Source organism: Hyla sarda, chromosome 6, assembly GCF_029499605.1.
Source record: "Hyla sarda isolate aHylSar1 chromosome 6, aHylSar1.hap1, whole genome shotgun sequence".
NCBI lineage: Eukaryota > Metazoa > Chordata > Amphibia > Anura > Hylidae > Hyla > Hyla sarda.
The window spans coordinates 202,741,081-202,757,702 of record NC_079194.1 but is presented as its reverse complement, the minus strand read 5'-3'; the positions used below and the strand labels follow the sequence as shown (position 1 = coordinate 202,757,702).

At 42.5% G+C, this 16,622-nt stretch overlaps 1 protein-coding gene across 4 annotated transcripts in view; it reads left to right on the top strand.

The window, feature by feature from the left end:
* Positions 1 to 16,622, top strand: part of AMFR (autocrine motility factor receptor) — a 66,820-nt gene that overhangs the window by 29,570 nt on the left and 20,628 nt on the right. For 3 of the 4 annotated variants that reach the window (XM_056526263.1, XM_056526262.1, XM_056526261.1), the window contains exons 8-12: positions 1,265 to 1,375; positions 4,120 to 4,310; positions 16,032 to 16,135; positions 16,269 to 16,403; positions 16,494 to 16,565. In XM_056526263.1, coding sequence (XP_056382238.1) covers positions 1,265 to 1,375; positions 4,120 to 4,310; positions 16,032 to 16,135; positions 16,269 to 16,403; positions 16,494 to 16,565 — 613 coding nt within the window. The remainder of the gene's footprint in view (positions 1 to 1,264; positions 1,376 to 4,119; positions 4,311 to 16,031; positions 16,136 to 16,268; positions 16,404 to 16,493; positions 16,566 to 16,622) is intronic. The other variant, XM_056526265.1, reaches the window with a different exon arrangement.

Sequence of the window (16,622 nt, the reverse complement as noted above, 5' to 3'; positions counted from 1 at the left end):
CCCCCTATAAAAAAAAAATTCCGCGTATGGGGCGGTATGAGGGCAAATTTTTTGCGCCGTGATCTGAAGTTTTAATTACCATTTTTGTTTTCATTGGATTTTTTTGATCGCTTTTTATTCCTTTTTTTTTATGGTATGAAGTGACCAAAAATACGCTAATTTGGAATTCTTTTGCGCGTATGCCAATGACCATGTGGTTTAATTTACGATATATTTTTATAGTTCGGACATTTACGCACGTGGCAATACCATATATGTTTATTTTTATTATGCTTATATATTTTTTATATGGAATTTGGGAAAAGGGGGGGTGATTTAAACATTTACCAAGGAAATTTTTTTAAATTTTGGTCCCTTTAGGGGACTTTTAGGAGGAATCATTTGATTCCTCATACAGATCAATGGGATTACATACAATCCCATTGATCTGTGTGCTCTGCGCTCAATTGTCGTTGTGAGCACTGGAGCCGCCGCAGCAGGAGAGGTAAGCCCTCAGGCTACCTCAGTAGTGGATTGACCCCCCCTTTAGAAGCCGCTGTCAACTTTGACAGCGGCGATCTAAAGGGTTAATAGCCGGCCGCGGCTTGTCGGCTGTTAACGCCGCCCCCCAGCTACAGGAAGCTGGGGGCTGGCTGGTATGACGCGTGCTCGAGTCGGGAGCCCGCTTCATACCCAGTTAACGGCCATTGGATGAGCATACACGTCCATGGTAGTTATCGGGTTAAAGCGGCACTCGCTTGGGACATGCGGGATGTGGGTCCTGAATCCCAGAGCACAAAGCCCCAAGCAGGGCTAAATGCCTAAAGAATTTACTTGTAGGGTGCCCGGAACAGCATGTCCCAGGCATCAAGTGATAGGATTTCCACATCACTGTGTGTGTCTCTCTGTCAAAAGAATGAAGATGTTCCACGGAGCTGGTGGATGTTGGAAACCTTGTGCACCCCCACCTTCCGTTTGAAGATGCCCCTCAATAGGGTTTAGGTCTGGAGACCTGCTTTGCCAGTCCATCATCACCTTTTACCCTCATCTTCATTAGCAAGGCAGTGGTTGTCTTGGTTGTCGTGTGTTTGGGGTTGGTTGTTATCATCATAGGAAAGTGACATTTCTTCGTTGTTGTTACATGAAAAGCTATAATAAAATATTTACAATATGTAAGGTGTGTGTGTGTGTGTATAAATTAATTATATTTGATCCTGGTACACACAAAATCTTAATAGTTCCCCTGTGTTACAAATGTAACTAACATCATTTTTTACATTAATAGCTTTGCAATAGCCACTGCTGAGGAACTGGAGGCCAATAATGATGATTGCGCCATCTGCTGGGATTCAATGCAAGCTGCACGCAAACTACCCTGTGGACACCTGTTTCACAAGTAGGTGCTGTATTGCTTCATCAAATGTTTTTTCTTTATTTGGTAAAATGCCTTTTAACCCCTTAAGGACTTATTTTTACATTTTTGTTTTTTCCTCCTCGCCTTAAAAAAATGATAGCTCTTTTATATTTTCATCCACAGACTAGTATGAGGGCTTGTTTTTTGCGTGACCAGTTGTCCGTTGTAATGCCATCACTCACTTTACCATATGGCGCTACCAAAAAAATACTATTTGTGTGGGGAAATTAAAAAGAAAACCGCAATTTTGCTAATTTTGGAAGGCTTCGTTTTCACGCCGTACAATTTACGGTAAAAATGATATGTGTTCTTTATTCTTTGGGTCAATACAATTAAAATGATACCCATGATTACACACTATTACTATTTTTTTCCCCTCTCTGTCCCTGCCTATTTCCCATCTATCCCTAACCCCCTCCCTGCCTTACATTTTTTTTTTTTTACTATTTAGAAAATGCAGTTTTGTCTGCCTGGTAGTGTGCTCACTACCAGGCAGACTTCCACAGCAGGCAGACATCACTAATGCCTGCTGGGGCTGACTTCCACCCTTAGTTCATCTATACAGGGTGCCTCCAGCTGTTTCACCACTACAACTCACAGCTTGCCCTGACATCTATTTGCTGTCAGGGCATGCTGGGAGTTGTACCCCGCTACCCGAACCCCGCCACCCTAACCCTGCTTTTCAAGCCCACGCCCCCCCTCCCCCCAGACATACCAGGACAGTGCAGCGACGGGATGCCGGCGTGCGAGGCCAGGGAGCGGGGGAGCCAATGCGCGCTTCTTCTGTTCTCAGTGCTCGCTCCCGCCTGTCTGATTGACTGGCAGGGAGCGAGCGTACCCTGAATGAATTCAGGCCGATTGTCCGGCTGGCATCGGTCCGAATTCAAGCGTGACGTCACGCCAGGCTGCAGCCGGCCACTAGGAGGGAGACCCCTAGTGGCCGGTTTTCAAACGTAAAATACACTCTGTTAATAAAAAAAATAATAATTAAACTATATTAGAGAGATGTTGTTGTACATAAGTACTACAACATATCAAAAGTAAAAGTTGGTGACAGTGCCCATTTAAAAAAAAAAAACAAAAAAAAAACGCACACTTTTCAACCAAATTAGTACGTTTAAAATCCCCCTATTTTGAAGACCTATAACTTTTTTTCATTTTTCCGTATAAGTGGCGGTATGAGGGCTCATTTTTTGTGCTGTGATCTTTACTTTTATTGATACCATATTTGCTTATATAAAACTTTTAAATTATACAAAAGCAGCTATTTTGGACTTTTTTATTTTAATTTTTTACGTTCACACTGTTCACTGTACGATATCATGAACATTCTATTTTAATAGGTCGGATATTTACGCATGCGGCAATACCAAATATGTACAAAACATTTTTTTTTTTTACTCCTCTTTCTGGGGGTAAAATAGGGAAAATGGGACAATTTACGTTTTTATTGGGGGAGGGTTTTTTTTTTATTTTATCTTTTTTTTGTACTTTTTTATTTTTTTAAAACTTTTTTTTACACTTTAATAGTCCTCCCCCCCCCCCCCCCCAATCATAGGGGACTATTTATAGCAATCATTCAATTGCTAATACTGTTTAGTGCTATGCATAGGACATAGCACTGATCAGTATTATCGGTCATCTTCTACTCTGGTCTGCTCGATCAGAGCAGAAGACCAGTGGAAGGCAGCGTAGGCAGGTGAGGTGACCTCAGTCTGCCGTTCTGGATGATCGGATCGCCGCAGCAGCGCTGTAGGCGATCCGATCATCCATTTTAGTGACCGCGATGCTGCAGATGCCTTGATCTGTATTGATCATGGCATCTGAGGGGTTAATGGCGGACATTTGCGGGATCACGGATGTCCACCATTACCGGCGGGTCCCTGGCTGCCATTAGCAGCCGAAACCTGCCGCACATGACCCGAGCACCGCTCTGATGCTTGCGGTTATGCATAGGATGTAAATGTATGTCCTAGTGCGTTAAGTACCAGCTCACCGGGACGTACATTTACGTCCGGCGTCGTTAAGGGGTTAAGAAGCCAATGTCGTGGTTTTGACCCTTTCACATTTTCTTTTAAAAGCTTTAAAGTGTACCTGACCCCCCACACACACATCACAGGATGCGAGGCTTTAATTTCACTCTTATCTATGATAGAAAGTTTTCTTGGTGGTTATTTTTTTTCATGTCTTCATACTGCACATGAGAGAATGGAAGTTCCCTCACTTGGATGAGCTAGAGCAGTGCATGGGAATGTGCACACTCGCCGACTAATTGGCATAATGTGCTGCATTTCCCTAGGCTGTCTTAGCTTACCTTAAGCAAAATGTCACAATTCTTGCTGCGTTTCCCCCTCCTATCTGCATGGCGCACAAAGATATCCTTCTGATAGGCTAGCTTGCGTGGCCTGTACTGTTTCAGACTACCTGTCAACCTTATCAACAGTAAGGTAGAAGCGATCACACACAGTGCATAGGGTGGCCTGACATTACATTCTCCATTCCGATTCTCAATATCTGTTTCTAGATACGAAATGGCATTAGTGAGGGAGACTCGACAGCATTGAGACCTCCGTAGTGGCCATATGTATGCAATGATTTTTCTACTTAAAGGCACATTAAAAATATATTGCAAATGTTATCACATCTGCTATTCATTTTTCCAGTTGTTTGAAACGATAGTGCCCTTTTAAATTCTTAAACAAAACTTCTGATTTCTCTCTTCACAGCTCGTGCCTCCGCTCTTGGCTGGAACAGGACACTTCTTGTCCAACTTGTAGAATGTCTCTCAATATGGCTGATGGCACCAGACCTCGCGGAGAGCAGCCAAGAGACAACATAGATCAAAATATGATCCCACTAACTGTGACAGAGGGGCGACCCCGCCTCAATCAACATAATCACTTCTTCCATTTTGATGGTAGGAATAAATTATTTGATGCTATTATTCTGTAGCAGAAGTAATACATGCATCTATACTAATAGCTGTTTATACAATATGTGGGATGGCTTAGGCCCACCAGAGCAAATGCTGCTGCTTAAAGGAAAACTGTGAGCTAGTTCAACCACACTAAACCCAATTCACTGGGTTATAGTGTGGGTGAAAAGGAGTCCATACAGGGGTCACTTACATTTTTTGACCTCGCTACAGAAGTCAGGAGTAGCGAGGGCCTGGATTATGCGCAGTTACACTGCGCAGATCACTCTCCGGGGAGGCACAGCTCTCCCATCATCAGGACGTGAAAGCTGCGTAAAAACTTCAGCCCTTGCGCTCTGCATACAAAGTGCAGCGCTTAGGGAGTGTGTGACTCCACGTCACTAGGATGTGGAGTTGAAGAAAATGCATATGCAAATAAGGGGGGTGGGGGGCGCGGGTTTAGGCACCTTCCTCTGGGACCCAAAGTATGACTGCCGAAGGGGGACACTCCTGCAGAGCACAACTAAAGGGGGTGAATTACTGGACAAAAACTTGGCGGAAACCGTACAGAAAAAATGTGACCCCTGTATGGACTCCTGTTCACCCACACTATAACCCAGTGTATTGGGTTTAGTGTGGGTAAACTTGCTGACAGTTTTCCTTGAAAGGAAAACTGTCAGCTTGCTCCCCCAGCACCAACCAGCGGTACTAGTTGGTAGTGTGGGGGACGCTGATCAGTTTGATGCCTACTGTGCCTGAATCCACCCCACAGTTGGACTGAAATCTTGTATATGCTAATTAGGTGCTAACTGGCACAGGCGGGGTTACAGGCAGTCTGATGTCAGCGCTGCTCGTCCGCAGCACCGCCCAGCTCATCAATATTCCTCCCTCTGCCTCTTCAGATGTTGCTAAACTACAACTCCCAGCATGAATGGACAGTCTCAGCATGCTGGGAGTTGTAGTTTTGCAAACTCTGGAAGAGCACAGTTTGGAGACCACTATACAGTGGAGTTCAAACTGTAGCACTCAAGATGTTGCAAAACTACATCTCCAAGCATGCCCAGACGTCCCAGGCATGCTGTGAGTTGTAGTTCGGCAACATCTGGAGGGCTACAGTTTGGACACTACTACACAGTGGTCTCCAAACTGTCCTCTTCCAGTTGTTGCATAACTACAACTCCCAACATGCCCTTCGGCTGTCTGGGCATGTTGAGATCTGTAGTTCTGCAACAACTGGAGGCCCACTGGTTGGGAAACACTGACTTAAGTAACAAACTCTGTGTTTGGCCACCAGTGTGCCTCCAGCTGTTGCATCAATACAAGTCCCAACATGCCATTCTGCTGTCACTGCATGCTGAGAGTTGTAGTTTTTGCAACAGATGAAGGCACATTGGTTGCGAAACACAGTTTGTTGCCTAACTCAATGTTTCGCAACCAGTGTGCCTCCAGCTGTTGCAAACTACAACTCCCAGCATGCCTCCTGGCTGTCTGTACATGCTTGGAGTTGTACTTTTGCAACAGCTGGAGGCACACAGGTTGGGAAATACTGAGTTAAGTAACAAACTCTGTGTTTTGCAACTAGTTTGCTTCCAGCTGTTGCATAACTACAACCCCCAGCATGCACGGACAGCCAAAGGGCATGCTAGGAGTTGTAGTTCTGCAACAGCTGGCGGGCGGGGGTGTACAGTGAGTTTCTCGCTACAAGTTTGAGATGCAGAAAATTTTCTGCTGCAGCTCATACTCCCAGAGGGAAACTCGCTGTGAACCCCCGCCCATGTGAATGTACCCTAAAAACACTACACTACACCTACACAAAACACTGCCGTAGGGTAATTTTGCTATCGGAGACAAGTGTAATTCTTGCATCTGGGTCCGTCCCAATGCAAATCCCTCATCCAGCGCATGGCGCTCTCTCACTTCGGAGCCCTGTCGTATTTCAAGGCAACAGTTTAGGGCCACATATGGGGTATTTCTGTACTCGGGAGAAATTGCATTACAAATTTTGGGGGACTTTACCTTTTCATAAGGGGTGAAAGGAGAAAAAGTTGGTCTACTCCAGCATGTTTATGTAAAAAAAATATTTATATATTTTTTACACCAACATGCTGGTGTTGCCCCATACTTTTCATTTTCACAAGGAGTAAAAGGAAAAAAAAACAAAAAACTAAATTTGTAGCGCAATTTCTTCTGAGTGTGGAAATACCCCTTATGTGGATGTAAAATGCTCTGCGGGCACACAACAACGCTCAGGAGTGAGAGCACCATGTACATTTGAGGTGATTTGCACAGGGGGTGCGTATAGTTACAGTGGTTCTGACATAAACGGGAAAAAAAAAAACACCCACATGTGACTCCATTTTGGAAACTACACCCCTCATGGAACTTAACAAGGGGTATAGTGAACCTGAACACCCCACATGTGTTTGACGAATTTTCGTTAAAGTTGGATGGGAAAATGAGAATTTTTTTCTTAAATAAAATGCTGGTGTTACCCTAAATTTTTCATTTTCACAACGGAAAATAAAGCCCCCCCAAAATTTGTAGCCCAGTTTCTTCTGAGTAAGAACATACCCCATATATGGATGTAAAGTGCTCTGAAGAAAAGGAATGCCATTGGGCTTTTGGAGAGAAAATTTTGTCCGGAATTGAAGGCCATGTGTGTTTACAAAGCCCCCATAGTGCCAGAACAATGGACCCCACCCCCCACATGTGACCCAATTTTGGAAACTACACCCCTCACGGAATGTAAAAAGGGGTGCAGTGAGCATTGACACCCCAAAGGTGTCTGACAGATTTTTGGAACAGTGATCCGTGAAAATTTTTCATTTGCACAGCCCTCTGTTCCAAAGATCTGTCAAATGCCAGTGGGGTGTAAATGCTCACTGCACCCCTTATTAAATTCTGTTAGGGGTGTAGTTTTCAAAGTGGTGTCACATGTGGGGGTTCTTGCTGTTCTGGCACCACGGGAGGCTTGTAAATGCACATGGCTCCCGACTTGAATTTCAGCAAAATTCTCTCTCCAAAAGTCCAATGGCGCTCCTCCTGTTCTGAGACCTGTAGTGCGCCAGAAGAGCACTTAACATCCACATATGGGGCGTTTTCTTAATCGGGAGAAATTGGGCTTCAAATTTTGGGGTCCATTTTCTCCTATTACCCCTTGTAAAAAAGAGTAATTTGGGGTAACACCATAATTTTAGTGTTTAAAAATCTAATTTTCCATTTACATGTCCAACTTCAATGCAAAGTTGGCAAACACCTGTGAGGTGTTAAGGCTCTCTGTACCCCTTGTTACGTTCCTTGAGGGGTGTAGTTTCCAAAATAGTATGCCATGTGGGTTTTTTTATTTTTATTTTTTTTCTGTTCTGGCAGCAAAATTTGTTTTAAAAAATCCCACAGTTGCTCTTTCCCTCTTGAGCCATATTGTGAGCCCGCTGAGCACTTTATGTCAACATATGAGGTATTTCCATAATTGATAGAAATTGGGCTCCAAATTTTGGGGGGCTTTTTCTCCTTATACAACTTTTAAAAATGAAAAAAAATGGAGCTACAAGAACATGCAGATTTTGATTATTCTTGTGAAACACCTAAAGGGTTAACAAACTTTCTGAATGTCATTTTGAATACTTTGAGGGGTGTAGTTTCTATAATGAGGTCATTTATGGGGTATTTCTTGCAGAAAGGCCCCTCAAATCCGCTTCAAACTTAACTGGTCCCAGAAACATTCAGATTTTGAAATTGTCGTGAAAATTTTGAAAATTGCTGCTCTACTTTGAAGCCCTCTAATGTCTTCAAAAAGTAAAAACACGTCAACTTTCTAATGCCAACATAAAATAGACATATTGTATTTGTGATTCAAAATAAAATTTATTAGGAATATCCATTTTCCTTACAAGCAGAGAGTTTCAAAGTTAGAAAATGCAAAATGTTCTACATTTTCATGAAATCTTGGGATTTTTCACCAAGAAAGGATGGAAGTAAGGACGAAAATTTACCTCTATGTTAAAGTAGAATGTCATGAAAAAACAATCTCAGAATCAGAATAAACGGTAAAAGAGTTATTAATGCATAAAGTGACAGTGGTCAGAATTGCAAAAAAGGCTCATTCCTTAAGGAGTTAAAGAGTACCTATAGTCAACTAAACTGTCCCTACTCCAAGCATGACAAAGGCTAGGTTATAGCTGAAACGTTGCTCTGCTGGTAACCAATAAAAGATCACAACCTTCTTTCACATATTAGAGTCTGCTGCTTTTGTGCTGTGACCTGCAACACACACACACACAAAATATATAATGCCCATTACCTTGCTGCTCTCTGCTGAAGACCTTGATCAGACTCAGTAGAGGCAGACCCGATCCTCTTCAGTGCAGCCGTAAGCAAGACCACGATCATACTTAGGAGAGGCGGACCTGATCCTCTTCTGTGTAGCCGTACGTTACACTGACATTTTGCAAGGTCAGGAGCGCCCATGCTGTGGTCACAGCGCTTGCTCCCACCTGTCTGATTGACAGGCGGGGAGCTGCGCTGTGCTCTTGTGTCCGGCTCCACTGAGGTTTCGGACTCATGCTGCCAGGCCGGCATGAGTCTGAAATCTATGCGCTGGGGCATGTAGGGGGACCGCTAATGTGTGTTTTTTTTTTATTTTATTTTTTTAAGTAAAAAAAAAATTATAAAAATACATTTTTGTTAATCACCTGTTATTAGAAAGTTGTTTCTAATACATTGATTAACAAAATATAAAAAGTTTTTTTAGGTAATAGGTACTCTTTAAGTTTTTCCTTATTGTTCATAATGTGGTTCTGAGATGTCATCTAAATGTGAAGATGAGACAACCCCTTAAGGACCAAGCCCATTTTGACCTTAAGGACCAGGCCAATTTTATTTTAGCGTTTTCGTTTTGTCCTCCTCGCCTTCTAAAATCCATAACTCTTTTTTATGTTTCCATCTACAGACCCAAATGAGGGTTTGTTTTTTGCGTGACCATTTTACCATAAAATGTACGGCGAGCCCAAAGAATAATTTTTTTAGGAAACTTAAATGGAAAAACACAATTTTGCACACTTTGAAGGCATTTGTTTTCTTACTGTACACCTTATGGTAAAAATTACGTGTTCTTTATTCTCTGGGTCAATACGATTAAATTCATACCCATGGCTAGATACTTTAAAAAAAAAATCTCAAACTTTTTGTACAAAATCAGTAATATAAAATAGCCTATTTTGACCACCTATAACTTTTTCATTTTTCTGTATATAGGGCAGTATGAGGGCTCCTTTTTTGCACCGTCATCTGTACTTTTTATTGATACCACATTTGCATATATAAAACTTAAGATCACTTTTTATAAAAAAAAATAATTTGAATAAAATGTGACAAAGCAGCATTTTTGGACTTAAAAAAAAAATAAAAGTTACGTTTACGCCATCTTATCCCCAATCCAAAGGAATATGGGGTATTTCCGTACTCGGGAGAAATTGCACTACAAATTTTGGGGGGCTTTTTCTCCTTTTACCCCTTATGAAAAGTTTTTACACTAACATGCCGGTGTTGCCCCATGCTTTTTATTTTCACTCCTGAGTACGGAAATACCCCATATGTGGGCGTAAAATGCTCTGCGGGTGCAGAACAAGGCTCAGGAGTGAGAGCGCACTATGTACATTTGAGGCCTAAATTGGTGATTTGCACAGGGGTGGCTGATTTTACAGCGGTTCTGACATAAACTCAAAAAAAAATACCCACATGTGACCCAATTTTGGAAACTACACACCTCATGGAACGTAACAAGGGGTATAGTGAGCCTTAACACCCCACAGGTGTTTAATGAAAATTCTTCAAAATTGGATGAAAAAAAAATAAAAAAAAATTTTTTTCAGTAAAATGCTGGTGTTACCCTAAATTTTTCATTTTCACAAGGGAAAGTAGTACAAAAGCCCCCCAAAATTTGGAACCCAATTTCTTCTGAGTAAGAGCATACCCCTTGTGTGGATGTAAAGTGCTCTGTGGGCAAACTACAATGCTCAGAAGAGGAGCGCCATTGGGCTTTTGAAGAGAAAATTTGTCCGCAATTGAAGGCCACGTGTGTTTACAAAGCCCCCGTAGTGCCAGAACAATGGAGTGAGCATTTATGCCCCACAGGTGTCTGACAGATCTTTGGAACAGTGGTCCGTGAAAATGAAAAATAAATTTTTCATTTGCACAGTCCACTGTTCCAAAGATCTGTCAAACGCCATTGGGGTGTAAATACTCACTGCACCCCTTATTAAATTCTGTGAGGGGTGTAGTTTCCAAAATAGGGTCACATGTGGGGGGGTCCACTGTTCTGGCAGCACGGGGGACTTTTTAAACGTACATGGCCCCTGACTACCATTCCAAACAATTTTTTTTCCCAAAAGCTCAATGGCACTCCTCTTCTGAGCATTGTAGTGCGCCTGCAGAGCGCTTGACGTCCACACATGGGGTATTTCCACACTCAGAAGAGATGGGGTTACAAATTTTGGGGGGGCATTTTGTCCTATTATCCCTTTTTAAAAAAAAATCAAAATTTGAGGGAAAACTAGCATTTTAGTGAAAAAAAAAAAAAAAAAAAAATGTAAACATCCAACTTTAATGAAAAGTTATCAAACACCTGTGGGGTGTTAAGGCTCACAGGTGCCTTGAGGGGTGTAGTTTCCAAAATAGTATGCCATGTTTTTTTTTTTTTTTTTTGCTGTTCTGGCACCATAGGGGCTTCCTAAATGTGACATGCCCCCCAAAAACCATTTCAGAAAAACTCACTCTCCAAAATCCCACTGTCGCTCCTTCCCTTCTGAGCCCTCTACTGCGCTCGCCGAACACTTGACATACACATGTGAGTTATTTGTTAACTCGAGAGAAATTGGGTTACACATTTTAGGAAGATTTCTCTCCTTTTACCCCTTGTAAAAATTCAATAACTGGGTCTACAAGAACATGCCAAGATTTAGAATTTTCTCCTTTAATTTGCTGCTATTATTACACCTAAAGTGTTAACAAACCTTTTGAATACTTTGAGGGGTGCAGTTTTTATGTGGTCATTTGTGGGGTATTTCTAACATGAAGGCCCTTCAAATCCACTTCAAAACAGAACTGGTCCCTAAAAATTTCGATTTTGAAAATTTTGTGAAAAATTGCAAAATTGCTGCTGAACTTTGAAGCCCTCTGATTTCTTCCAAAAGTAAAAACATGTCAACTTTATGATGGAAACATAAAGTAGATATATTGTATATGTGAATCAATATATAATTTATTTGGAATATCCATTTTCCTTATAAGCAGAGAGCTTCAAAGTAAAAAAATAAATAAATTCACCAAGAAATAATGAAAGTATCGACAAAATTTTACCACTAACATAAAGTAGAATATGTCAGGAAAAAACTATCTCGGAATCAGAATGAAAGGTAAAAGCATCCCAGAGTTATTAACCTCTTAAGGGGCTTTAAGGACCAATGACATTCCACAACGTCATGGCGTTTTCCGGTCTCTGCAGCTCGCCGGGCAGAGATCGGAACTGGATGCCTGCTGAAATCCTTCAGCAGGCATCCAGGGCAAACACCGAGGGGGGCCATGTAGGCCCCCCATGTCGGCGATCGCCGCAAATCGCAAGGGAAATCGATTGCGATACCGGGCTGATCGGGTCTCTGGGACCCGACCGCCCGGTAATTTCGCATGATCCCGGCTGTCACAGCCAGGACCATGCTGGAGCCACCTCCTCCGATCCCCTGCGATCCGTCGGTTAGTTAACCGACCAATCGCAGGGGGGGCGGTTACTTCCTCCCGCCCTGCCCGGCCCCTGAAAGTCCGGAGAGGACGGGAGGAAGACCGGAGGACGCGGCGGGGGACGGGGGAATGCTGGGGACCGGCCCCGGTACTTACCTCGTCCCTGAAGACCCGGATCCCGGCGAAGAAGACGGCGGCAGCGGCGACAGGTGAGCTGATCTTCAGCCGCGGTCGGGCCCTTTACAGCAATGCACGTCGCCGTAAAGCGACATGCATTGCTGTAATGGGACCCTGTAAACTACTACTCCCAGCATGCCCAGACAGCCCTTGGCATCTGGGCATGCTGGGAGTTGCAGTTTTGCAACATCTGGAGGTCCACAGTTTGGAGACCACTGTGCCCTTCCAGATGCAAAACTACACATCCTCAGCATGCCCTTACTGTCCAGGCATGCTGGGAGTTGTAGTTCTGTAACATCTGGCCCTTCAGATGTTGCAGAACTACAACTCCCAGCATGCCTGGACAGTTTTGGCATACTGGGAGTTGTAGTTTTGCAACATCTGGAAGGGCACAGATTGGGAACCACTGTATTAGTGGTCTGCAAACTGTAGTCCTCCAGATGTTGCAAAACTACAACTCCAAGCATGCTGGGAGTTGTAGTTCGGCAACATCTGGAGGCACACTGGTTGGGAAACATTGTCTGTTTCCTAACTCAGTGTTTCCCAACCCGTGTGCCTCCAGCTGTTGCAAAACTATAACTACCAGCATGCACTGATGGACTGTGCATGCTGGGAGTTGTGGTTTTGCAACAGCTGGAGGTCCCCCCCCCCCCTGTGAATGTACAGGATACATTCACATGGGCAGGGGGCTTACAGTGAGTATCAGGCTGCAAGTTTGCGATGCAGCAAATTTTGCGCGGCAGCTCAAACTCGCTGTAATCCCCCGCCCGTGTGACTGTACCCTAAAAACACTACACTACACTAACACAAAATAAAATAAAAAACACTACATGTACACATACCCCTACACAGCCCCCTTCCCCTCCCCAATAAAAATGAAAGCGTCTGGTACGCCACTGTTTCCAAAATGGAGCCTCCAGCTGTTGCAAAACAACAACTCCCAGTATTGCTGGACAGCCGTTGACTGTCCAAGCATGCTGGGAGTTTTGCAACAGCTGGAGGCACCCTGTTTGGGAATCACTGGCGTAGAATACCCCTATGTCCACCCCTATGCAAATCCCTAATTCAGGCCTCAAATGTGCATGGCGCTCTCACTTTGGAGCCCTGTCGTATTTCAAGGCAACAGTTTAGGGCCACATATGGGGTATCGCCGTACTCGGGAGAAATTGCCTAACAAATTTGGGGGGCTTTTTCTCCTTTCACCCCTTATGAAAAGGTGAAGTTGGGGGTGTACACCAGCATGTTAGTGTAAAAAAAAAATAGTTTACACTAACATGCTGGTGTTGCCCCATACTTTTCATTTTGACAAGAGGTAAAAGGGAAAAACGCCCCCCAAAATTTGTAATGCAATTTCTCCCGACTACAGAGATACCCCATAAGTGGGCGCAAAGTGCTCTGGGGGCGCACAACAAGGCCCAGAAGGGAGAGTGCACCATGTACATTTGAGGTGATTTGCACAGGGGTGGCTGATTGTTACAGCGGTTTTGACAAACGCAAAAAAAAACCCCACATGTGACCCCATTTCAGAAACTACACCCCTCACGGAATGTAATGAGGGGTGCAGTGAGAATTTACACCCCACTGGTGTCTGACAGATCTTTGGAACAGTGGGCTGTGCAAATAAAAAATTTTGTACAGCCCACTCTTTGGGGGGGGGAAACACACATTTTAGTGACATTTTTTTTTTTACTCATGCAAAAGTCGTGAAACCCCTGTGGGGTATTAAGGCTCACTTTATTCCTTGTTACGTTCCTCAAGGGGTCTAGTTTCCAAAATGGTATGCCATGTAGATATTTTTTGCTGTCCTGGCACCATAGGGGCTTCCTAAATGCGACATGCCCCCGAGCAAAATTTGCTCTCAAAAAGCCAAATATCACTCCTTCTCTTCTGAGCATTGTAGTTCGCCCGTAGTGCACTTCAGGTCAACTTATGGGGTACCTCCATACTCAGAAGAGATGGGGTTACAAATTTTGTGGGGTATTTTCTGCTATTAACCCTTGCATAAATGTGAAATTTCGGGGGAAACACACATTTTAGTGAAATTTTTTAAACATTTTTTTACATATGCAAAAGTCGTGAAACACCTGTGGGGTATTAAGGCTCACTTTATTCCTTGTCACGTTCCTCAAGGGGTCTAGTTTCCAAAATGGTATGGCATGTGGGTATTTTTTCCTGTTCTGGCACCATAGGGGCTTCCTAAATGCAACATGCCCCCCAAAAACCATTTCAGAAAAACGTACTCTCCAAAATCCCCTCGTCGCTCCTTCGCTTCTGAGCCCTCTACTGCGCCCGCCGAACAATTTACATAGACATATGAGGTATGTGCTTACTCAAGAGAAATTGGGCTACAAATATAAGTATACATTTTCTCCTTTTACCCCTTGTAAAAATTCAAAAATTGGGTCTACAAGAACATGCAAGTGTAAAAAATGAAGATTGTGAATTTTCTCCTTCACTTTGCTGCTATTCCTGTGAAACACCTAAAGGGTTAAAACGCTGACTGAATGTCATTTTGAATACTTTGGGGGGTGCAGTTTTTATAATGGGGTCATTTATGGGGTATTTCTAAGATGAAGACCCTTCAAATCCACTTCAAACCTGAACTGGTCCCTGAAAAATTGTGATTTTGGAAATTTTGTGAAAAACTGGAAAATTGCTTCTGAACTTTGAAGCCCTCTGGTGTCTTCCAAAAGTAAAAACTCGTAAATTTTATGATGCAAACATAAAGTGGACATATTGTATATGTGAATTTAAAAAAAAAATTATTTGGAATATCCATTTTCCTTACAAGCAGAGAGCTTCAAAGTTAGAAAAATGCAAAATTTTCAATTTTTTCATCAAATTTTGGAATTTTTCACTAAGAAACGATGCAAGTATCGACAAAATTTTACCAATAACATAAAGTAGAATATGTCACGAAAAAACAATCTCGGAATCAGAACGATAGGTAAAAGCGTCTTAGAGTTATTAATGCTTAAAGTGACAGTGGTCAGATGTTCAAAAAACGCTCTGGTCCTAAGGTGTAAAATGGCCTCGTCCTTAAGGGGTTAATGTTTAAAGTGACAGTGGTCAGATGTGCAAATAATGGCCGGGTCCTACAGTGAAAATTGGCTGGCTACTTAAGGGGTTAAAGGGGTTATCCAGGAAAAAAAAGTTTTTTTTTTTTTATATATCAACTGGCTCCAGAAAGTTAAACAGATTTGTAAATTACTTCTATTAAAAAATCTCAATCCTTTCAGTACTTATGAGCTAATGAAGTTGAGTTGTTCTTTTCTGTCTAAGTGCTCTCTGATGACACGTGTCTCAGGAACCGCCCAGTTTAGAACCAAATCCCATAGCAAACCTCTTCTACTCTGTGCAGTTCCCGAGACAAGCAGAGATGTCAGCAGAGAGCACTCTTGCCAGACAGAAAACAACAACTCAACTTAAGCAGCTAATAATTATTGGAAGGATTAAGATTTTTTTTAATAAAAGTAATTTACAAATCTGTTTAACTTTCTGGAGCCAGTTGATATATAACAAAAAAAAATTCCCTGGAATACCCCTTTAAGCATGTTCTCTCTTACATGTTGTCTCAGTCGCAGGCTCAGCCATGGGCTTCTCTCCCTGCTTGTTCTAGCAATTATTAAAGTGTTTGTCACTTTATAAAAAACTAGACACATGTGAAAAGTTTTGATTGGCCGGTGTCTAGAGTGTTCAAATCCTGACAGATAAAAAATTTTGACATGTCAAGTTTTTTTTTTTTTTTTTAAACAGTGAAACTTTACAGTTTTTACAAGAAACTTTAGGAATTAGTAACTTCTCTTACAAATACAGGTTCAAGGTTTGCAAGTTGGCTGCCGAGTTTCTCAGTTGAAGTGATGCACACAACAAATATTCTAGGAATTGCCCAAGCAAGTAACTCTCAGCTAAATGCCATGGTATGTATAGAGTGCAAAGATCTGATTTATTTGTTTGGTGCAAAATAATTTAGTTATGACTTTACTGAAAGTATAGTGAGAGTAATGGCCTCTCGTGTTGTGAGACATTACATATGTGCACCTATCTCCACAGGCGCGACAGGTTTTAGACATGTTTCCTCAAGTCCCATATCACCTGGTCTTGCAGGATCTGCAGATAACTCGCTCTGTGGAGATCACTACAGACAATATTTTAGAGGGACGCATTCAAGTGCCTTTTCCCACACAGGTCAGCAATTAAAAATCCACAATTGTATAATATGTTATGATAATACATTTGATGATGGTGATGGTAAAGCTGTATTTGTTTGTCATGCAGAGGTCTGATGAACCCAGACCTGATGGTTTTCCTGATTCTAATGAGGAGCAAGAAACTAATGGAGATGCCCAGGTAAGTTGTGAACCAGAGGAAAAGATGAACACAGCAGTCTCAGCAGATATATTCAGG